Source organism: Budorcas taxicolor, chromosome 18 (genome assembly GCF_023091745.1).
Source record: "Budorcas taxicolor isolate Tak-1 chromosome 18, Takin1.1, whole genome shotgun sequence".
Taxonomy (NCBI): Eukaryota; Metazoa; Chordata; class Mammalia; order Artiodactyla; family Bovidae; genus Budorcas; species Budorcas taxicolor.
This window is the reverse complement of record NC_068927.1, coordinates 41,549,720-41,574,634: the sequence shown is the minus strand read 5'-3', so window position 1 is coordinate 41,574,634 and position 24,915 is coordinate 41,549,720. Positions and strand designations below refer to the sequence as shown.

General features: G+C 44.9%; 1 protein-coding gene across 1 annotated transcript in view; it reads right to left on the bottom strand.

Moving 5' to 3' along the window:
- HYDIN (HYDIN axonemal central pair apparatus protein) overlaps positions 1-24,915 on the bottom strand; it is a 317,377-nt gene that overhangs the window by 75,215 nt on the left and 217,247 nt on the right. Inside the window, 12 exon segments of the mRNA XM_052656756.1 lie at positions 479-616; positions 1,805-2,022; positions 5,017-5,187; positions 7,880-8,053; positions 8,496-8,675; positions 10,700-10,868; positions 13,274-13,513; positions 17,617-17,766; positions 18,095-18,289; positions 18,438-18,565; positions 18,794-18,930; positions 19,359-19,486. Coding sequence (XP_052512716.1) covers positions 479-616; positions 1,805-2,022; positions 5,017-5,187; positions 7,880-8,053; positions 8,496-8,675; positions 10,700-10,868; positions 13,274-13,513; positions 17,617-17,766; positions 18,095-18,289; positions 18,438-18,565; positions 18,794-18,930; positions 19,359-19,486 — 2,028 coding nt within the window.

Sequence of the window (24,915 nt, the reverse complement as noted above, 5' to 3'; positions counted from 1 at the left end):
TCCAGGCAAGAATACTGGAGTGGATTGCCATTTCCTCCTCCAGGGGATCTTCCCGGCCCAGGAACTCAACCTGGGTCTCCAGCACTGCAGGTAATTCTTTACCAATTGAGCTATGTAAACACTTATTTTTACCACAATTAACATCACTCCAAATTCTAACTTATCATGGCTCCATGCTATGATTTTTAACGTACTTCTGAGTGCTGTACCATGACTCTGTATATGTGTGTGTTTTGAATGTGCTACCTTCTGCTCACTGGTCCTTAAGGTGAGTGTGGTTTCAGCCAGCAGACAGCCAGGGTCAGAGACTGACGACGGCTATCAAAAGGACGAAAGAGGGTGAAGAAACCCATCTTTCCTCTCCAAGGCCCCTGGGTTCTGAGCTGCTGTGTGTGGGCAATGGCTCAGAACCTCAGCATTGCAGCAGGGGGACAGGCGTGTAAGCCCTGCATCTCCATGTAGGTAGGTGTGGACGTACCTGAATTCGGTCGGCCAGGATCTGAGTGAATAGCTCCTCAGGGAGCACGCAGCTCACGAGCCCAGTATCACCTCCAACACTGGCACTGACACTGAGTCGACGCTGCGTGGGCCCCGAGGGGAGAGGGCTGGAGGAAACCTGTTTCGAGAGAGAAGGATCAGGAATCAGAATCCAGAAGTCTGGTGTTTCAACAGCTTCTCCACTTAACAGGCCAGGTGACCTTGGGAAAATCATCTACTCTCTGGGTCTCATTTCCTCATCTATAAAATACAGGTTGTACTGTAAACTGGAAGATTCCTATCTCACTTGAATAACTGCTGTAAGTTTCAAGTAGGAACACTGTGGAAGATGCCTTGTATGTGTATTGAACAGCAAACATTTGTTCATTCATTCAAACATTTGTTCACTTTCACTCTCCACCCTGCTTCCCCCACAAGTAGCTGTATCTATTTGCACACCTTTACTGGCTCTAGAGGAAGATGGCACCAATTTCCTTCAGCTGTGCTTAATCCTGGTCTCCCCCGCCACATTTCCTTGGGATCTCTTTCGCTCTTGGGAAGATCATCACCTTATACTTCTCCAGGAGTTCCTATCTTCAGAGAACCTGCTTGTTCCTCTACCTCCGTTCACAGAAAGCACTCTCTTGACCCTGGGTTTGCTCCTCTAATGACTATTTGATCTTTTCTCCAAATATCTCAGAAGCGTGCACTCATCTGACTCTGGTTCCTACCAACAATCCACTGTGCCACCCACTCTCTCTGGCTTCAGCCCCTGCTATTCAGCCGAGATTGTTCTTGAAGTCCCTCGGCACATGACTCAAACTCTCTGACTTCTTTATGACTTTTCAAGACTCCCCTGCAGCCCTCCCACAATTTATATTAGCCCTCCCACAATTTATATTAACATTCCTTTAGAAGTAGGTTGAACCATATGAAGTTGTTGCAACAGAGGTCTCAAGTGGTTGAATACTATCAATTTCATATCAATTTTGGATGGTTTAACCTAATTCTTTTTACATACTTCTTTTGTCCTAATCTCATTTTATTGCAAATAAAATGTGTGGTGATCACCCTTATCAGGCTCTTAGTTCAGCCTGAGTGCAGGGTTTTGCTTTATTTATCTTCACTTTGCCAGGACCTGACCTGCTTCACACCAGGAGTGGTACAGGGCAGTACCCAGGCCTGCCTGGCCAGGGCACCTGTAGGAATGAGGTTGTGCTGACCCGATGTGAGATGCTAGGAGGAGGAGGGGTAGGAGAAGGAGGGGGATTAGGGGGAAGCAGGAGGGGGGATCCCAACCCTCCTTCTGGGGAGCCCTGATTTGTACCTGGGGCGTTTCGGACGCGTGCTGGTGATGCTGCTTCTGAGACCCAGAGCCGTGGCTCTCTGCCTTGCCCTTGGTGAGCAGCACACTCCCACGCACAGGCTTGGTAGGTTTCACTTCGGGAGTTAGCAGAGTGGATTCCGAAGTTAACTTGCCCAGGGTCTCACTGCTCAGTCGCAATTGTCCCACGGCATTTTGACTCACAGCAGCAGCTTCCTGGGCTACATGGAGAGAGTGGGTTTATATTGAAAATCACCTCAGGATAATAAGGAAATAATAGGGAGGATGGCAAGTTGAAACCTAGTGTGATTCTTCTGGGGATGGTGCAGCCACCTCCACCTGTGGCTGGCCCAGCAGGGCTGGGAGAAGGGGCTCCGCCACTGGGGGTGGGTGGTGATGATGGTGGGTGTGTGCCCAATCTGGGCTGGAGCCCCGGCCTACACTGTTCATCTACTCAGGGGATTCCACGAGACTCTGCCCCACCTTCTCTTCCAGCCCAGAAGGTAATCATTTGCGAAACTGCCTGCCCAGGAAATCTGACATGATTATTACTGTGCTATTTTACAGCCTTTTATTCTCACTAAATCTTCAAAATCCAGCACATATCATACACTTACAGCACATCTCAGTTTGGACTTGGCACATTTCAAGCAGCCAGCGGGTCCTGTGTGGGACCCATGGGTTTAGATTGGTCACTTCCACCTCAGTACAGCCAGCTGACTTCACAGCAAATAGCAAATGTAGCTTTGGGTTTAACCCTCACCATTGAAAGGGCTTTCTATGAAGTCACCAGTGACTTCTGAACTATGAACTATAGCTGTCCTCTTTATTCAATGTGAACTTTCAGCCATCTCTGATCATATTCACTTACTGATTTAATACATGTTTGTAAATATTTACTGTGTCTACTATGCACCAGGCACTGCTCTAGATGCCAGGAATACATTAGTGACAAAAACTAACACCAATCTCTGCCTCGGAAGCTCACATTCCTGTGGGGGTGGGGGGAAGACAGACAGTGGAGTAAGTAGGATAAATAGTATGTTAACTAGGGATAAGGGCTATGAGAAAAATAAAGCGGGAAGGGTCCCCCAGACTCCTAACTAGGGCTCTGGAGAGGCATGGAAGTCCTTCTGGCCCCCCTCCAGCAGCCCCCTGACTGCCCCTGCCTCTGACCCTCACTCTGCCTTCTCCACCTCCCTGGCTTCGCTGCCTCTGCCTCCTCCTGAAAGATAAGTGTTCTCCAAGGTCCCATCCTGCCCTGTGTCCATCTCTCTCTTCTCTTTCTGGAACTTTCTGAACTGATTTCCTATACTTCAGCAGCCACATCTCTCACTTTGTTGAGGAAGTCTCTCCCAATCATTAAGCCTTTAGCTTGACATTACTTTCTCAGGGAGTTCAAATTTACGATTTGTCAAGGGACATCAACACAGCTCCGAAGACCTCTGAGAAATGCACTTTGACAGAAAAGGAAATCAAAAAAAATCTAACAGAACTGGAATTATGATGCAGCTTGGGGTTCCCACTAAAGGGTGCCAGAATATGCCACCCCCAAAGAAAGACAATCGGAGCTCAGGATATGCCACCTCGAAACATGCTGCTGTGATATCCTGGCTATTCTAAGCTGTAGACACTCGAAAAAAGCAGTAAATGCAAGGAGTGGCTTTCTCTGACCTCCCCCCAGCCACTGGAAGACAGTCTCCCTAGGAAGCTCCACTGTCACAGATCCTGTCCAGGGAAGTTTCATCAACCAGGGAGATGGACTCTCATCGCAGAAGAAAGACTCAAGTCCACACTACACCCAGACCATCAGAAGTCATCATACCTCCCACCCATCCTTCTAAGGCCCCTTCATCTTTCCTAAAAACCACTGACCCTCCCCTAACAGGACCACAACCCCCTTTCCTTTCCCTGTTAGGTGGCATTTACTCCTGAATTCTAAAAGCCACTCATTTCCCCCCTGAGTATTGCCCATGGACACATGAAGCATCCATGTTAATAAACTTGTTCTTCTCTTGTTAATTTGCTTTTTATTACAGGGGCACTCAGTCAAGAAATCAGAAAAGTAGAGAGAAAATTATTTTTTTTCTTCCCTATACCACTAAAAAGCTGTTTCTCTCATCTTCCCAGCAAAGAATTTCCCATTTCTCCTAAAAGCCCCAGACAGGTCTACCAACTAGTAAGCGTGGGACACCATTAGGAATGACATCATGCTGTCCTAAGCATTCCTATTACAAGAATGAGCCTACTCTCAGCAGGCACTCAGCTTTATGGTCCATAGATTTTTGCACACTGAGCAGCTGCTCTCCTGCCCCGCACGTCTTTAGAGGATCTGAGGGAGTCAGGATTCTTAACCTCTGATGGGTAAGGCCATACTACTTAGTACTTAGCAGTAAGTACTACCACTATGGGGTTTAAAAACCTAATTTTCCTCTCCAGCAAACTTTCTCCTCCCCCATGTTCCCTGACTTGGTAAATGGCATAACTCTCTTTCTGGTTTCTGTGAGTGATCATCAAGTGTGGCCACCTTAAACGCCTCCCCCTCTTTCAAGTCCCTGCCATGCACGTCACTCTCAGCCCCACTCACATTCAGCTTCACTACTGCTTTATTTACAAGACACCACGAGAGTGCCTTTCCTCCTGTGACTTTCTGGCTATTTCTCCCACAGGGTGAAAAGTGCCCAATTCCTCTTTTCCTTCAAAATACAATCCAAATGCCTCATCTCAGCACTAAGGTCAACTGTGACTGCCTGCAACCTGTCTTCCCACCTCTAACTTACCGTCCCTGCTCTCTTGGTCTAGAATGTCCTTATCTTCATCTTTGCCTGTCAACATTCTCCTCCTTCAAGGCCCATTTCCCTGAAAACTTCCCCAAATGCTTGTTGGGACTCAATTATCTCAAACTTGGTCTGTTGCAGAAGCTGGCACTTCTGTTACATACTGTCCTCTGCTCTGCATGTCAGTCCCCGCTCCAGGGGTCGCCCACAAAGATGTGGGCCATATGCGCCCTGCTCGCTGTAGTGCCAAGCGCACTGGGCAGCCAGGACAGTGGATGTCTGTGGGAGAGAATTCTCTGGGCTGCTGATGGGCGACACGTTGTAAGTCAGCCTTTGATGGAGCTGTGGGAGAAAAGCCCAGGGAGGGGGGGTAAACTGAGCATCGCCAGTGGGATTAGGGCCAGTTGGCCACAAAGAGTCAGAGGAAATGGCTCTCACCAGACTCCTCCTCCTTCATGGACTGCTCTATAGCAGCCCGAATGCAGAGCTCCCGGGCGCGGATGCCTGCGACATTGCTGCTGTCAGAGATGGCTTCCAGCACAACAGAGTCAAGGTTCAGGCAGGCAGCGCTGTAGTACCTGGCCATGTTGACTGCGGTGGCTGACTTTCCTACAAAACAAGGGCAGAGGATTGAATTTCACAGCTCTCATTTGCTCATTGTTCTCAACAGAAGTTTCTAGGTCAGAGGCTCCTATAAAGTGGCCTCTCCAAGGTCCCGGCCTCTAAGTCTCTCATGCGGCAGCCAAGAAAAGAGGGAAGACTTGAGCAAGGAGTCATAACTGGGGGTTCTGGCCCTAATCCTGCCCCTGAATAGCCGTGTGTTACGGCAATCCACACTCCCTCTGGATTGTCTCCTCCGCTTAAAAAGTGATTCTAGAAGATGAACTTTAAAAATCTTGTAGCTCTTACTTCCCTCGTTCTACTGGGAAGAGACTTTTTTGGTTTAAAGAATAATTTGTGTTGATGTCTGTTTTTCTCATTAAAAATACCTGCTCATTAAAAAAAAAGAAAGCATAAAATTCAGAAATAACAGAAGAAAAAAAGATCCATAATTTACTCATCCAGAGAGATTATAGTTAACATATGGCTGCTATTTATGCATCTGTAACTATTTCATTTACATTTCTTATTAAAAAAAAAAGTAGTGGGCTAGGTGGTAGACTGAATAATCCCCCCCGCTAAGATGTCCACATCCTGATCCCTGAAGCCTGTGATGTGCTGTGCTCCGTCGCTCAGTCGTGTCTGACTCTTGGTGACCCCATGGACTGCAGCCCACCAGGCTCCTCTGTCCATGGAGATTTTCCAGGCAGGAATACAGGACTGGGTAGCCTTTCCCTCCTCCGGGGGATCTTCCCAACACAGGGATCGAACCCAGGTATTCCACACTGCAGGCAGATTCTTTACTGTCTGAGCCACCAGGGAAGCCCAGAGCCTGTAACATGGTGCCTTACATGGTAAAGGGACTTTGCAGGTGTGATTAAATTAAGGGTCTTGATGTGGGGGAGGGCTCTGGGTTATCTGGGTGGGCCCAGTGTAATAAGGGTCCTCACAAGAGAAGCAGGGTGGTCAGAGTGAGAACAGGTGATGTGATGATGAAAACAGAGAGACAGAAACAGACAGACTAGAAGATGCTCTGAGGCTGGTTTTGAAGATGGAGGAAGAGGCCATGAGCCAAGGAATGCAGATAACTTTTCTAGAAACAAGAAAAGGCAAGGAAATGGATTCTTCCCCCTATAGCTTCGAGAAAGGATGCACCCGTGTTGACCCATTTTAGACTTCTGATCTCCAGAACTCTTAAGAAAGTTTTAAGTCACTAAATTTGTGGTTATTTGTTACAGTAGCAAGAGGAAATGAACAGAGATTACAAATTGTAAGCATGACTTTTTTTCCACTTAAAACGATATATCATGAACCTTTTTCTATTCATTTAATGCACTTCAATGGTACTTTTAAAAATTGTCATAATATACATACAAAATTTACCATTTTAACTGTTTTTAAGTGCACAGCTTAAAAAGCTAAGTATATTCCCAATGTTGTGCAACCATCACCACCATCCATCTCCCACATTTTTCATCTTTACAAACTGAAATTCTGTACCAATAAATAATAAGCTCTCATTCCTCCCTTTGCTCAGCCTCTGGAAATCACCATCCTATTTTATGTCTCTATAAATACAATGACTCTAGGGTCCTTATATAAATGGAATCAAACAGTAATTGCTATTTCACATCTTGCTTATTTCACTTAGCATAGTGTCTTCAAGGTTCATCTATGTTTTAGCGTGTGTGAGAATTTCCCTCCTTTGATGGGTGAATGATATCCCACTGTACCACCTTTAGTTTATCCACTCATCCATCAATGGACAGCTGGGCTGTGTCTACCTTGTGGCTATTGTGAGTAATGCTGCCATGAAAATGGGTGTACAGGACACTGTTTTTAAAGGTGATATAATTCACTACATGAATGCATGCATGCACGCGTATGAAGCCACTTCAGTCATCTCCTAGAGAACATACTATGGTTTAATTAACTAGTCCCCCATACTAGTATACCGTATACTTCATACTGTGTACTTCAACTGCTCCCAAATTTTTAGTATGGCCGACAATGTTGCAGAGAACACCGAACGTAGTTAGTCTTTGTCCATATGATTACTTCCCTAAGATAAATTTTTAGAAATAATACTGCAAGGTCAAAGAGTTTGTGGGGAAGGCAACGGCACCCCACTCCAGTACTCTTGCCTGGAAAATCCCATGGACGGAGGAGCCTGGTGGGCTGCAGTCCATGGGGTCATTAAGAGTCGGACACAACTGAGCGACTTCCCTTTAACTTTTCACTTTCATGCACTGGAAAAGGAAATGGCAACCCACTCCAGTGTTCTTGCCTGGAGAATCCCAGGGACGGGGGAGCCTGGTGGGCTGCCGTCTATGGGGTCTCACAGAGTCGGACACGACTGAAGCGACTTAGCAGCAGCAGCAGCAGCAAAGAGTTTGCACATATTTCCCCCACCACTCTTCTTAAATGATTTAATGTCTTGGATTTTTCTTTAATATTTTAATGCTATTAAATTATTGAAAGAATACAAGCTCTAACAATTCAGAGATATATTAATTAAAAATGAGATGTCCCTGCCTTTTCTCTAACTTTGTATCTTTAAAGTTGGCAATGTAACAATTTAGGGATAATCCTTTGTTACCTAAATCTCAAACAGAAGAGTATTTTATTGCTTCAAAAACTGCACATGCAAATTTCACTGTAAATTTATCCCAAAGGGGAAACTCTTTAGGCCTGTGCATACCTGACAAGGGCGTCCCATGGATGATGATGGCGATGCCTTTCCGGTTCTTGGCCATGCGGCCTTCTGCAGAGATGTCAATGCCCAGGTAGCGAGCAATGGCCTTGCTCACTGGGTTGTTCTCTACTTCTCCAACCTCCTCCGCAGAGTGGCTGTCAATACTCTGAATCTTGTCAGCTACAAATTAAAAATACACGTGCGCATATGCGTGCATGTGGATACACCCACAATTCACACGGGTTCTGATGAAAATGGGGTGGCTTTTCTTAACCTATATGTTATTTTAAAATGACCAGCACAATCTGCTGCAGATGTTGCTGCCAGCGTCACTCACCTCAGCGGACGAAAGCACCCTTTTTGGCTAATAATTTGTCCTTAGCTACTAGAATTGAAAACACAGATTACTCTCTGATTCTTAATCCCATTTGGGGGAATCTCTCCTGCTTAAAAATAACACTGGAAACTAGTGTTTGCAATCGTAAGGGACACGGCTAAATAAATGATGGCCTACTCAAACTGTAGAATTAACGCATGACTGTGCTAGTTAAATGTGTTTTATGGAGAAAGGTGAAAGGCGCTTAGAAGGAACTGGTACCCGAACATTAAAATGCATGATTACTTTGCAACATGAGTTTTTCCAGGCTATCCTCATCCTCCTCTTCCTCCGGGTAGGTCTTGGACTCGACCATTGGGATGTGCCGCTCTTCCAGGTTGGATGTCACAGAGATCCCTCGGCTGAGCGAGGTCCTCTTTGTGCTTGCCGAAGTGCCCTGCTCTGACAAGGGACCGTCGTCCTCTTCTGCTGAGGGAAAAGAGAGGAAGCACACAGGAAGAGTCAGGAAGAGGACCGGGGAGATGGTTGTCATTGTTCAAGGTCTGCTCTGCCCTGGAGCTAAGACATCCTCTGTTTAATTTTGGATTTGAGTCAGAGAGGTTGTAGCTCTCCTGGGAATGGCAGCAGTGCAGTTTGGAGCTGCTAGCCTTCCCTGGACATGGTCTGGAAGCAGAAGAGGACGGACCCTCTCTGTGACAGCAGAGTGAGCAGGAGCTCAGAGAAGTGCTGGGGAGGAGCAGGGCGAGCGCTTCCCTGGACTCTTGCTGGCCCTCAGGTCGCAGCTCCAGACCAACTTTCCATGGGCCAAATGGAAAGGTGTGGAGGATGGGGATGAGAGCAACAAGGCCCTTCCTGACCCTCACTAAATCCTCTCTGTCCTAAAAGCTCAGGGCTCTCTGCCTCGGGCCACCAGGCAATTCTGGGTCCATCCCCCAACCCTTCCTGACTGTGAGCTCTGGAAGGCAGGGACTGGATTCATTGATCTCCCTTCCAGCACGTCAGCTCAGTGCTCAGAACACAATGGGTGTTTGTTATGGACTTAACTAGTTTCCATAAAATTCATTTGCTGAAGTCCTAAGCCCCCCACCCCCACCCCGGTATGTCAGAATGTGACTACTTGAAGACACAGCCTTTAACAGGTAATTAAGTTAAAATGAGGTCATGTGAGTGTCCCAATCCATCCACAGCCCAACACGACTGGTGTTCTTACAGGAAGAGATTGGGACACAGACACACAGGGGGAAGTCCTTGTGAACACAGAGTGGGAAGACAGCCATCTACAAGCGAAGAGGGGAGGGTCATAGAAAACAACTCCACCAGCACCTTAAGCTTGGATCTCTAGCCTCCAGAATCATGAGAAAATAAGTTTCATTTGCTTAAGCCCCCCAGTTTGTGGTATCTGCACTGGCAGTTCTGGAGAACAATATGCTCAGTGAATACAACCAGGAGACTAGGTGGACAGGCAGCCTTCTTCTCTCCTCTCCTTTTAGAGCAAACTAATGTTCTCCAACTAGCTTCTGTCTCCCTGAGAGACAGTAAGCCAGCTTTAAGGGCAGGAGAAATGGGCTTCATTCATTCGCTTTAACAGCACACATTTATCGGGCACTGCGATGTATCAGGTGCTGGTTCATGCACTGGGTTTACACTGGGGAATACATGGTCACTGCCTTTAGGGGGCTTCTTGTCTAGAGGGGGAGATGGGTGTGAAGAAAATACACATGATGACGATTATGCAAAAGAAAGAATGGAGAAGGTGAATTTCCAGGATGAGGGCACAGGGAAGAAGGGAAGACAAGCAAGCACCCCAACAAGCTACATGATCCTACAGGTCACCCTGCAGGTCACCCTGGAACCTTGATGTTCAAGTGTACACAAGGGGGCCCCTGGGCAGATGACGGATAGCTTGGGGATGCTGGGCAAGAAAGGGCAAGTTTATAAGAGTACAGTCTAGCTTTGTGATAGAGGTTATGATCATGGAGGGTCCTTCCTCATGTGAACTCCCACCCCTACCTCTCGTAGGGCACTAATGTGTGCCCTGTGTGACGGATCACCTTGCATCACCTAGGCACACACTTGGAGGCTGTGGAGTAGAGTGGTTACTGTCGTGGACTCCAGAGTCACAGACATCTGGGCTTGAGTGCTGGTTCTGCCACTTAAAACTGTGGGCCTGGCGTTTCAGTGCTTCCTCTCTCATTTGTATGTGTGAAGCCCTCGGCACAGAGCTTGCAAGCATCTAGCAAGCATCCTTCTATGTCTGCATTAGCTGTTTTTAAGCCTTGACTCCCCACCAGACTCCAGTGAGAGCAGAAAGTGTCCCAGCGTGCGCATCCATACAATGGGGACAACAGGGCCATTCTGTAAGGGTTAGAAAGGAAATCCCCAGGACACCTGAAGCCTGCCTGGCACCTGGAGGGTGCTCAGTAAATGGTTCATCTCCCAATAGAGATATCTTAAAGAAGCCAGGGGCTCCAGAGCCGTTGAGTTCTCACCGTTCTCCTGCGCCAGACTCTCCAGATATTTCACCTTCATCTGCTCCTCTTTGGACCGCTTTATCTCCCTGAAGTACTCATACACCTCTGGGGGCAGCTTCTCCCCCGGAAGGCGAGGAGGCAGCAGCAGAGAGTTGTAGGAATCATAGCCCTTCAGTGTTCGCAAGATCTGCGCAAGGAGAATGGGAGTTGCTGTTGGTCTGACTGGAAGCTTCCTCCCCACAGCCCCAGGTGGGCCTGCCATCCATCTCATGAAAGCCCTACTTCTACCCAAGGTTGGGGTGTGTACAAATACTTTCTGGACTTCAAAGGGCAGAGTCCTCTGCAGAGGTCTAAATTGTAAGGTTGAGTCCTGGATATGGGGGATATAGATAGGGGATATAGGGGGTTTTGTGTCTGGGTATTTCCCCTGTGGAAAAGAATTTTCTCCTTGTTTTAAAAACATTTACTGTTTTTCTTCCCCCCCCTCCCCATTGACAAAAGTAAGGAACTCAATTATCCACTTTGAGTGACATGTTATTAAAAAAAATGGTTGTCTCATAAATAGAGGATATAGAGAAAAACAGGTACAATGGCATTAGGTATGTATGTGTATACGTGTGTGTGTGTGTATGTGTGTGCATGTATGTTTGAGAGAGAAACACAGAGACAGATGTATATTAGGGTTGTCAGATGAAGCATAAGATGCCTAGTTAAATTTGAATTACAGATAAAAAACTGATAATTTTTAAAGTATGAATCTGTCCCACATTGTTTATCTGGAAGTCAAGTTTAATTGCGGCAACCTGTTTTTCTTTCTACTAAATCCAGCTACTCTAGGGTATATGTATATTTCGTATAGAAGACAGTAAAGTCAACTCCTAGAAAGCAATTACTTCCTAAGTTACTGGTGTGAAAAATCAGTTAGGTAACCATTCTCCAAGATCACCAAATTTAGTTGCTTGAAAATCAATATTAAATGAGCTTATTCTAAAATTTACATGGAAGAACAGAGGGCTAAGGATAGTTAAAACGCTAATGAAGAAAAACAGAGAGGACTGTCCTACCAGATATCAGGACTTATGAAGCTGGAGCAACAGACTGGGAGGTATAGATGTCGGGACAGACAAACTGAGATAGAGGAGAGAGCTCAGAATAGACCCATGTCTATGCAGAGCTTTGACACAAGACAGAGATGGCACAGCAGATCAGTGGGGAAAGGAAGGATGGTCCAAAGACTGGCCGACATAGAGACACAAAGGCCCGGGCAACTTGCTTCAACCAGGCCAGCGTTACAGAGCCAGCCCAGGTGCACAGTGTCCTGTGGGATCAGCTGAACTCCCTGCGCCACGTCGTCACAGTTTATCTTCTCATCTACCCAGGCCTACGGTCCTTGTTCTTCACAGCATCATCCCTGAGACCGCTCCCTGATAAACCTTCTGCATGCAAATCTCAGAGCCTCAGATTCTGCTTCCCCCAGACCCTGGCCCACACTGAAGGCTGCCATGCCAACACAAGCCATTGAACACTTAATATTACCTAATGGAGAAGCTTGTTTCCAGAGGGACAGAGTCCCACTTGGAGGAAAATTTCTGGATACAGAATCCAACTTGGGCAGAGCATAAACACTGGATGTAAAGACAATGTTCAAAGCCCAAGTTGGTGCAGAGTCCAGAGGAGGCAGATCTTAAATGCATACTACTAAGTGAACATATGTCTACATATGATACGATTCCACCTATATGGCATCCTGGAAAAGGCAGAACTACACAGACAGGAAAAAGGTCAATGGTTACCAGGGGTTGGGAAGAGGGGGGATGAGCAGGTGGAGCACAGAGGATATTTAGGACAATAAAAATACTTCATATGACACTGTAATGATGGATACTTGCACATTTGTCTATATCCCTAAACTGTACCAAAAGTGGACTGTAAACTATGGACTCTGGGTGGTTAGGATGTCACACAAGTTCATCAATAGTAACAAATGTACCATTCTAGTGAGAGAGGTTGATAATAAGGGAGGCTATGCCTGTGTCGGGGGAGGGTAGATATGAGACATCTCTGCACCTTCCCCTCAATTTTGCTGAGAATCTAAAACTGCTCTAAAAAAATTAAGTTTAAAAAAATGGACAAAGCAGAAAAATTGTAAAATATGCAGCCCAGAACCAACTGGGGGGAAAAAGGCAGACTTAAGTCCTAACGTGATTACATTAAATATAATGTAATATATAAATACCCCAATTTAGACACTGCCAGAGTATATTAAAAAGATGACCTAAATATATGCTGTCCACAAGAACCTCACTTCAGATACAATGACTGTGGCATATGTTCTTTACTGTTTTAACTATAAGCATGAATTAGTCTTTCAATTAGTTGTTTAAAATGTATAATGAGATCACAAAGAAGCAATGAATTCTCTCAAGGCAAGGGAAGTAGGTCAGGAAAGACTGTGAAGTGGTCTTTAAATTGACAGGGAAGGGTTCATAGGAAGAAACAGCAAGGGTCAGGAGTTGTCCAAGCAGATAGAAGAGTACCTGGCAGGGCACAGCATGTGTAGGAAAATGGAGTTTGGTTTCAGTCTGTGCTCACCTTCTCTTCTACAAGATATTGCTGGTCAAATTCTAAGGAGTAAAACTCAATGGGAAAGCTGCAGGGATTTTTCACCACCACCTCGGCCTCATCTCCAGCTGCGTAGGGCAGCAGGGGCCCCAGCTCCAGAACTGAGGGACTAAATTCCAAGCGAGGTTCTAGACCTTGCCCCTCCGCCAGCAGAGTAAGCTTTTGAGTGCTCTGGGAAATCTGGAACACCAAGGTTTGGCTGTAGAATTTCTGGGAAACAAAAAAACAAAACAAGCCTCTGAATCTGTTTCTGTTGTATGTCATGTAAAAACTGATAACCACTGGAGAACAAAATGGATTTTGTTTATAGATTAAGAAAGAAAACTTTTCTTATAAAACATCATGATAGCAATTTAGGTTAGAGTGTTAATGCTGGGAATCTAGCACCGTACCAGTGCTTTATCACAGTCCTCAGAATGTTGTTCTCATACCCTTCAGAACCTCCAATGTGCTCAGATGTCCCACTGACATTATCTGCACCTCTGGGCTCTCCTTTCATGGGCCCTGCATCCCATAAGTATAGGGCAGGGCAGGGCAGAAATGCCGGAGAAATAACACCTTCTGGGAACAATCCTCAATCAACGATTCCCGGGAGTTACTGTATGAAGACCTGAGCTCCCTCACTCCTGGGGAAGGAAAATTCTGAAATGTGCATTTTGTATATATTCTCTGAGTTTCCAGTGGGATTAAGATCCAGTGTCCAAGGTAGTGCTAGATTCCCAGCATTAACACTCTAATCTAAATTGCTCTCATGATGTTTTATAAGAAAAGTTTTCTTTCTTAATCTAAACAGAATCCATTTTGTTCTCCAGTGGTTATCAGTTTTACACGACACACAACAGAAACAGATTCAGATGCTTGTTTTGTTTGGCTCACTCTCACACCCTATTAGCTGCCTTCCTTTTCCTGATCACTTTCTACTTCTCTATTAGTATCCCTTACACTTCCTACTAGTCAAGGCTATGGTTTTTCCAGTGGTCATGTATGGATGTGAGAGTTGGACTGTGAAGAAAGCTGAGCGCTGAAGAATTGATGCTTTTGAACTGTGGTGTTGGAGAAGACTCTTGAGAGTCCCTTGGACTGCAAGGAGATTCAACCAGTCCATCCTGAAGGAGATCAGCCCTGGGATTTCTTTGGAAGGAATGATGCTAAAGCTGAAACTCCAGTACTTTGGCCACCTCATGCGAAGAGTTGACTCATTAGGAAAGACTCTGATGCTGGGAGGGATTGGGGGCAGGAGGAAAAGGGGACGACAGAGGATGAGATGGCTGGATGGCATCACCAACTCGATGGACGTGAGTCTGAGTGAACTCTGGGAGCTGGTGATGGACAGGGAGGCCTGGCGTGCTGCGATTCATGGGGTCACAAAGAGTCGGACATGACTGAGTGACTGAACTGGACTTAACTGAACACTTCCTACAGCTTACACTCAAATTCTTGACTCCAAGTCTGTTTCTTAGGGAATCTGAACGATCATACTTCTATTATTTGAAGACACAGTTAAGCAACTGTACAGAGATGATCAGCTAGGGCAATCAATTCATCTCATACAATTACAATCCAAATACCAGGTGACAGTGACACCAGTTACCCTAATCTGGTTTCACTGAGAAATCTATTAAAATGCATATTCGCAGGCCCATTCCTACAGACCTTGACTTGGCAGAGAAAGGATGGGAATTCTGCACTTTTAACCAGATGCCCAGGTTATTGTGAAACTTGGGCCCATGGCTTGGGCTTGAAAGGCATGATTGACTGAGCACTTTGGGGAGCTTTTGAATACCTTAGTTTAAAGGGGAAAATCAGATGGATGGAATGTGTAAGGACGTAGATACAAGTTCAAAAAATATCTATTGTTGGAGAGAGTAAGAAAACGAATTATTGGCTATGAAGCTTTTCTATTTAATTATGGGTTTAGCATCTTATGTGATCCAAACTTCTATATTTTAACTGCTTTTTAGGGAAATATTTCTAAAACATTTCATTCATCTCCTTGTATTCAGAACACGTTATAATGTCTAGGAGTTGTTAGTGAGGATATCAATAATTTCTCTGTGCTCCCAGTGCTGGTACAGATAAAGGTGTGGATCGTATGGATTCCAAGGCTAACAAGTTCCTGAAGCTTAGTCACTTCAGTCGTGTCTGATTCTTTGTGATCATATAGACTGTAGCCTGCCAGGCTCTTCTGTCCATGGGACTTTCCAGGCAAAAATACTGGAGTGGGTTACCATTTCCTTCTCCAGGGGATCTTCTGACCCAGGGATTGAATCTGCCTCTCTTATGTCTCCTGTATTGACAGGTGGGTTCTTTACCACTAGCTCCACCTGGGAAAGCCCTTGTACACAGCCAATAAATTCCTCTCCCAACTCTAATTTGAAAAGATGCATTCCAATGTTCATAACAGCACTGTTCACAATAGTCAAGACATGGAAGCAACCTAAACATCCATCAAAAGATGAATGGATAAAGACGATGGGGTATCTATGTACAATGGAATTTAAAAAATTAAATACCACTATTAGCAAGCAACATGGATGAACCTAGAGATACTAAGTGAAGTAAGCCAAAGGCAAATATCATATGTTATCACATATGTGGAATCTAAAAAAGTGGTACAAATGAACTCATTTACAAAGCAGAAATAAACCCAGCCACAGCAAACAAATTCATGATTACCAAAAGGGATAGTGGGGCAAAGATAAAACCTTTCGGGTTAACATATACAATCTACTATTAGCAGAACAGGTAAATAACAAGGACCTATTGTATAGAACAGTAAACTCTACTCAATACCTTTTAATAACCTATAATAGACAAGAGTCTGAAAAAGAATATATATATATATATTTATATATAACTGAATCACCTTGCTGTGCACTTGAAACTATCACAACATTGTATACTGTAAGTTAGCTATACTTTAATAAAAATGATGCTTAAAAACTTCCTCTCCCATTTGGTGGAAATACTTTATTAATTTTGATCAATTCTAATTCAGCATCTGTGGAATTGTGCAAACAAATTATGTTTTTTACTATATTTACTGATAATTCTCTCATTCAGTAAGACATCCAAAATCTTGAGTAACCTCGCTGATGGTCTTAGGACTTCCTAAGAATGACAAACACGTTAGTTTTCTTTTCTTTTAAAGGATCAGAGAGATTTTGACAATGATAGAAACAGGGACTCTATTTTAGAATCAGATATGAAACCATTCACTTTTCTTTCTTCTCACTAGATTCTTAAGCATCTCATCAGAGCTGTTACCTGGAAAACAGGAGTTAACTATAGGTGTTTTATAAAACTCACATCCATTTCTTCTTTTATAAGAATAGAGGAAAAACACCTTCCAAATGCCTTAGGCTTCAAGCAAAAGTCTTTACAGTGTAACCTCTTGAGATCCTCTCTGGTTCTAGGGTTTTATTATTTTTCACTGTGTTCTTTGTCAGGAGTAGCTTTGTGTTGATGGTGTTTGCAAAAGAGACATTTGTGAGGCCCAGGGAGTATGTTTATCAGGAAGTACTTATTATTGTCACAACTACTGATGATAATAGTAAGTAGATATTGAGCCAGTACATGTAGAGCAAAATGCTGTGCCTTTTATTTACATTCATTCATTTCCTCTTCAAAATGACCCTTGGAGGTAGCTATTGCAGGTCAATAATGTCTTACCTGAAACCCTAGGGGCCAGATGCTTTAAAAATTCAGGTTTTTAAAAAGGTAAACATACCACATGCCCTATGTTATAAAGTATCCTCTGCAGGGTCCCCTGGCATCAAGCACATTATTATTTCTGTGGCTATAGTGTTTGAGTCTGCAAACCAAGGCGGGTAAATAAAGGTTAAGTAGTTTCATGTCAGTTCAGATTAGGTTTTTCTGCCAAATGAATTTGGGTCTGAAACTTATGAAATTCCTCCCTGCCCCGCCCCCGTTTTTAGATCTTATTGGATTTTGAAACTGCAATAAGGGATTTGGGGACATATGATATTATTATTTTTCATTTTATCTGTGAGCAAACTGAGGTCTAGTGAGGCTGAGTAATTTGTCCAAAATCATGCTCCCTCCAAGCACAAAGGAAGAAGGCTACTAAGCCATGTCTACTGATAGATGTCAGGGTGTTAGATAGGAATCGGCAGCAGCGGTGCTCCTAACCACCAGGACAACAGCTCCTATATGAACCAGAGTACTGGATGTCATACTCAGAACAATGAGGGACAGATCACTCAAAGCTTCCCTGGAGATCAATTAAGTATGGACTTTGAGTAAATCTCAAAGAGATCTGGGGAGTCTGATTACATTTCTTTAAAGCTTACCTCCTCTTTGGGCATGAATTTCACTTGCACGTTGGACCTCTCACCAGGATCCAAGACCCCAGAAGTGGGCTGAATCTCAAAGATCCGTGTCTTTGGCTTTAATTCAGCACATAGTTTGCGTCTTAAGTATTTTGGCATGTGTTTCTCCAGCTGGTGAAGTAATGTCAGACAATTAGATCATTTTCTTTGGAAAATGATTCCATTTCCATTCACTCAACCTGTGTTTACTGATTACCTCCCAGGTGTCAGGGGATGTGTGGAACCAGGGACACCAAGATAAATAAGATATTCACCAGATAGCATGACCTGATAGGCCCTTGAGTGTTGGGCTGAGGGCCGACATTTTATTCAGGAGGCAGTGGTTGTCACTGAAAGTTTTTGAGCAGGAGGGTGAAACGAAGAGAGTGAAAGTCTAGAATTATAAAACTGGCATAAATGGAGATGGAAAAAATGCGACAATGGGCCAAAACTCACTTACCTTGCTAACAACTTGCTTATGGCTCTGGACAAACCATTCACAAGGGACTTGGAGATGATTGGAAAGCTGAATAGTTTGCACAAGGCACTGTCCACACTGAATTGTGGCAAACTCCACTTTTCCACAAGACAGTGTCATACTGGGAACGGTCACCTTGGCTTGGAGACAGATGTGAACTGGTGGCCCTCCAACCACCTAGAGTGGGCATAAAATCACTGTTACCACATAGCACAGGCTCGGAGGAAGACTCATGGCTTTGAAATAGCTGTGGATCATCACAGGGTGGTCAGCAAGCAGGGTTGGAAGCTGGGGAGGATCAGCTGGACCCAGTGGCGCGTCTTACCTTGATGGGCAGAATGACCTCTTTGTTGCCAACAGAAACGTTGCCCCCTTGTGTGTCGAATCGCACTTCAAATGTTTCTGTTTCACAGTAAGGCAGATTCTTCACACGATCTAGCTCAATACTAAAGCCTGGACCAAGACAAACAAAACTTCTTGGTGGGAAGGAAAAGTAGCAATCAAGAGCTGCTCTAGAGAGAGCCCATTTGAGGCAGGACAATCCTTCAAAGTATTGACTAATAGCCCAACACTTCTTTCAGTTGACCCCGGAAGAAACATAACCACCTCTCCAGGACAGTACAGATGGGCAACTTGTCAGAAATGACAGCGTACAATAGGAAGGGTCTCCAGCCTGGTCACCTGTGTCATGAAGGACACGCTTCTCTGCATGGAAGGACACTGGAAAGTGACTGGTGTTGGTGATCTTGATGATGTGGGTTTGGACGTCACCGAGGATGATGTAGCCAAAGTCCAGGATGTATTCTGGTAGCTGGACTCTGAAACAGTGAACAAGCTCTCCTTACCACTCGTGTTTCCATATGTGAGACAGTGTGAGGCTCTCGTCTGTTTCCTCTGCAGAAGTCCCTGCTGTGGGGACTTCTGGGAGAACCACCACTCTCCAGAATGGAGGCCAGGGATGAGACACCTCCCCCAGGAGACCACACTTCTGCTTTAGCCCTCATCTTGAAATGCAGTCAGTGCTGGTCCTTAAGAACCTGAAGCCCAGCCTGTCTATTACATAAAGTGGGAGGTTTCTAAGAGGCAGAGACCTGCCTGGCTGGCTGGCTGCTGGAGAACAGCAGATATGTGAAGTGAGTGGATTTCATCCCAACATGATCAACCATTAATTCAAGGAGCACTCTGGTGGAGGACATCATCAGCTCTGCTACATTCTGAAACAAACATGACAGGGAAGGTCGCTTACTTGATTGGTTTACGGCGACTCCGATGGTAGAAGTCATCCACGGAAGCAGGGACAATTGATTTCTGATGTTCTATGGCATAGTCTTGGACTATAAGTCGCTCTACTTCCATCTGGAGGTGAGCATTTAACTGGAGCAAGAGAGAAGAGCAAGTGAATAAACTCTTAGAATATGCATTCTCAGTGGGGGCAATATCACCCCAAGGGGGCAAAAACTTCTGTGTGGAGGGAAAGTCAGAAAATCTTAGATATTACAATGGCTTGTGGCCCTCCAAGGGGTTAGAGTACATAAATAGATATACAGTATAACTATGGGGTTAAATTTTTTATTGTAGGATAGAGTGGGCTAAACAAACTGTGCATCTATGCCATGGACTATTACTCAGCAATGAAGTAAGGAATGAGCTATTTATGTGAATGGTTCTCAAGGGCATTATGCTGAATGAAAAAAAATCTCCAAAGGTTGCATATTGTATGATTCCATTTATATAACTTCTATGCTCATATCAAGAGTACAGAGATGGAGAAATACAGTGGTTGCCAAGTGAAAGGGGTGGGGAGCCTGGGGATGGCTACATCAATGTAAGCATGTAAGGGCAAAAACAAATTAAAAATAAGAGGCGCAAGGGAGTTCACGGTTGCTTAGTGGTTAGTATTCTGGACTTCCACTGTTGCGGTCCAGGTTTAATCTGGGAACTGAGATTCCACAAGTTGTGCAGCACAGCCAAAAAAATACAGAGGTTCAATTCTCCCTGATAAAAATAAGGGTGGAGACTTATTCCAGCTTCAATTTTCTTGAGCATTTACTTAAGAAAACTTGCAAGTTCTTTCTTTGTCTCTTAGAAATATATATATAAGTAGTTCTAGTGGGTAAGCTTTGCGCAGGCGGCTGCGAGAGCCGGAGCACTAAGCGCGGCCGAGAGGAGCTACCCCACGTCTGAGGTCAGGGGCAGCAGCCTAGAGTGCCAGGCTGCGACGGCGCAGGAACGGCCGAGAGGAGCTACCCCGCGTCCAAAGTCAGTGGCGGCTGGGAGGAGACACCCCGCGTCCGAGGTCAGGGTGGAAGCCGAGAGGAGCTACCCCGCGTCCGAGGTCGGCGGGGGGCAGCCGGGAGGAGCTATTCTGCATCCGAGGTCAGGGGAGGCCGGGAGGAGACACCCCGCGTCCGAGCCCGAGGCCAAGGGCGGGGGCTGGAAGGAGACACCTCACGCCCGAGGCCAGGGGCGGTGACCCTGAGGAGCCACCTCAAGCCCAAGGCCAGGGGCGGCAGCTGGGAAGAGCCACCCACCCCCAGGCCAGGGCCAGCGGCCGCGAGGAGCATCCCAAGGAGCAGTGGTTGCGCAGGCGCAGGAGGACCTAAAGGAGCTATCCCACGTTGAAGGTCACGAAGGGTGGCAGTAAAGAGATACCCCTCGTCCAAGGTAAGGAGCAGCAGCTGTGCTTTGCTGGAGCAGCTGTGAAGAGATACCCCACGCCCAAGGTAAGAGAAACCCAAGTAAGATGGTAGGTGTTGCAAGAGGGCATCAGAGGGCAGACACACTGAAACCATACTCACAGAAAACTAGTCAATCTAATCACACTAGGACCACAGCCTTGTCTAACTCAATGAAACCAAGCCATGCCTGCGGGGCAACCCAAGACCGGCAGGTCATGGTGGAGAGGTCTGACAGAGTGTGGTCCATTGGAGAAGGGAATGGCAAACCACTTCAGTATTCTTGCCTTGAGAACCCCATGAAGAGTATGGAAAGGCAAAATGATAGGATACCAAAAGAGGAACTCCCCAGGTCATTAGGTGCCCAATATGCTACTGGAATCAGTGGAGAAATAACTCCAGAAAGAATGAAGGGATGGCGCCAAAGCAAAAACAATACCCAGTTGTGGATGTGACTGGTGATAGAAGCAAGATCCAATGCTATAAAGAGCAATATTGCATAGGAACCTGGAATGTCAGGTCCATGAATCAAGGCAAATTGGAAGTGGTCAAACAAGAGATGGCAAGGGTGAATGTTGACATTCTAGGAATCAGTGAACTAAAATGGACTGGAATGGTTGAATTTAACTCAGATGACCATTATATCTACTACTGCAGGCAGGAATCCCTCAGAAGAAATGGAGTAGCCATCATGGTCAATAAAAGAGTCCGAAATGCAGTACTTGAATGCAATCTCAAAAATGACAGAATGATCTCTGTTCATCTCCAAGGCAAACCATTCAATATCACAGTTATCCAAGTCTATGCCCCAACCAGTAACACTGAAGAAGCTGAAGTTGAACGGTTTTATGAATACCTACAAGACCTTTTAGAACTAACACCCAAAAAAGATGTCCTTTTCATTATAGGGGACTGGAATGCAAAAGTAGGAAGTCAAGAAACACCTGGAGTAACAGGCAAATTTGGCTTTGGAATGCGGAATGAAGCAGGGCAAAGACTAATAGAGTTTTGCCAAGAAAATGCACTGGTCATAGCAAACACCCTCTTCCAACAACACAAGAGAAGACTCTACACATGGACATCACCAGATGGTCAACACTGAAATCAGATTGATTATATTCTCTGCAGCCAAAGATGGAGAAGCTCTATACAGTCAACAAAAACAAGACCAGGAGCTGACTGTGGCTCAGATCATGAAGTCCTTATTGCCAAATTCAGACTTAAATTGAAGAAAGTAGGGAAAACCACTAGACCATTCAGGTATGACCTAAATCAAACCCCTTATGATTATACAGTGGAAGTGAGAAATAGATTTAAGGGCCTAGATCTGATAGATAGAGTGCCTGATGAACTATGGAATGAAGTTCGTGACATTGTACAGGAGACAGGGATCAAGACCATCTCCATGGAAAAGAAATGCAAAAAAGCAAAATGGCTGTCTGGGGAGAACTTACAAATAGCTGTGAAAAGAAGAGAGGCGAAAAGCAAAGGAGAAAAAGAAAGATATAAGCATCTGAATGCAGAGTTCCAAAGAATAGCAAGAAGAGATAAGAAAGCCTTCTTCAGTGGTCAATGCAAAGAAATAGAGGAAAACAACAGAATGGGAAAGACTAGAGATCTCTCCAAGAAAATTAGAGATACCAAGGGAACATTTCATGCAAAGATGGGCTCGATAAAGGACAGAAATGGTCTGGACCTAACAGAAGCAGAAGATATTAAGAAGAGGTGGCAAGAATACACAGAAGAACTGTACAAAAAAGATCTTCACGACCCAGAAAATCATGATGATGTGATCACTAATCTAGGGCCAGACATCTTGGAAATTGAAATCAAGTGGGCCTTAAAAAGCATCACTACGAACAAAGCTAGTGGAGGTGATGGAATTCCAGTTGAGCTGTTTCAAATCCTGAAAGATGATGCTATGAAAGTGCTGCACTCAATATGCCAGCAAATTTGGAAAACTCAGCAGTGGCCACAGGACTGGAAAAAGGTCAGTTTTCATTCCAATTCCAAAGAAAGGAAGTGCCAAAGAATGCTCAAACTACTGCACAATTGCACTCATCTCACATGCTAGTAAAGTAATGCTCAAAATTCTCCAAGCCAGGCTTCAGCAGTACATGAACCGTGAATTCCCTGATGTTCAAGCTGGTCTTAGAAAAGGCAGAGGAACCAGAGATCAAATTGCCAACATCCACTGGATCATGGAAAAAGCAAGAGAGTTCCAGGAAAATATCTATTTCTGCTTTATTGACTATGCCAAAGCCTTTGACTGTGTGGATCACAATAAACTGTGGAAAATTCTGAAAGAGATGGGAATACCAGACCACCTAACCTGCCTCTTGAGAAATCTGTATGCAGGTCAGGAAGCAACAGTTAGAACTGGACATGGAACAACAGACTGGTTCCAAGTAGGAAAAGGAGTACGTCAAGGCTGTATATTGTCACCCTGCTTATTTAACTCATATGCAGAGTACATCATGAGAAACGCTGGACTGGAAGAAACACAAGCTGGAATCAAGATTGCCAGGAGAAATATCAATGACCTCAGGTATGCAGATGACACCACCCTTATGGCAGAAAGTGAAGAGGAGCTAAAAAGCCTCTTGATGAAAGTGAAAGAGGAGAGTGAAAAAGTTGGCTTAAAGCTCAACATTCACAAAACAAAGATCATGGCATCCGGTCCCATCACTTCATGGGAAATAGATGGGGAAACAGTGGAAAAGTGTCAGACTGTATTTTTTTGGGCTCCAAAATCACTGCAGATGGTGACTGCAGCCATGAAATTAAAAGACACTTACTCCTTGGAAGAAAAGTCATGACCAACCTAGATAGTATATTCAAAAGCAGAGACATTACTTTGCCGACTAAGGTCTGTCTAGTCAAGGCTGTGGTTTTTCCAGTGGTCATGTATGGATGTGAGAGTTGGACTGTGAAGAAGGCTGAGCGCCAAAGAATTGATGCTTTTGAACTGTGGTGTTGGAGAAGACTCTTGAGAGTCCCTTGGACTGCAAGGAGATCCAACCAGTCCATTCTGAAGGAGATCAACCCTGGGATTCCTTTGGAAGGAATAATGCTAAAGCGGAAACTCCAGTACTTTGGCCACCTCATGCGAAGAGTTGACTCATTGTAAAAGACTCTGATGCTGGGAGGGATTGGGAGCAGGAGGAGAAGGGGACGACCAAGGATGAGATGGCTGGATGGCATCACAGACTCGATGGACGTGAGTCTGAGTGAACTCCGGGAAATGGTGATGAACAGGGAGGCCTGGCGTGCTGCGATTCATGGGGTTGCAAAGAGTCGGACACGACTGAGCGACTGATCTGAACTGAAGCTTTTTGTCAGCTTCATAACCCAGGAATGTGTTTCTCAAGGACCTGGGAACTATCTCTTTGACATGGTTTGACATCTCTGTGTCACCATCAAGGAATACAGAGCCTCATCTCCCAGTTTCCATGGGGGGACAGAGTCCAACTTCAGAGGACTCTATCATGAAAACACAAGAGGTTTGTTTTTCCTTTGGGTAAAGCCAATTAGCTAACACAGATGGTCATTCCAATTACCACGTGTTCAGCATGAACTAAGTGTGACAAATGGTACTGCCTAGTCCTCTTACCCGAGGATTAGTTATAGTTCTTAAGGACTAGTTACTGTTTACTTTGAGAACATGCATATAATGGGTTATATATAGTGGGATTGTATCTGCTTGGCTCCATGAAAGACTGAGATTTCTTTCTGTCTTTGCAATCTCTTAGCAGACTAGCAGAAACATGGAGCACTTTCTACTTTTATCAATAATAAAGTTGGATTCTTTCTTTGTGGAGAGATTTTGTGGGTTGGAAAGAGAGTTTGTTTGTATTTCTATTTTCCCTTAACAAGCACAAGGGATACTTAGGAGGAGAAACACTTCTGTGTTTTAATTGTGGTGGTGTTTACACAAAGCTATACATGGAAAAAGTGGGTAGAATCACACACACATACAGATATGCACACACATGTAGACATGCAGACAGACAGACACACGAGTACAGATAAAATGGATGAGACCTGAATAAGCTCTGTGGCTTGTACCAATGTCAGTTTTCTAGTTTCTGTATGGTTCTATAGTTACATAAGATGTCACCATTGGGA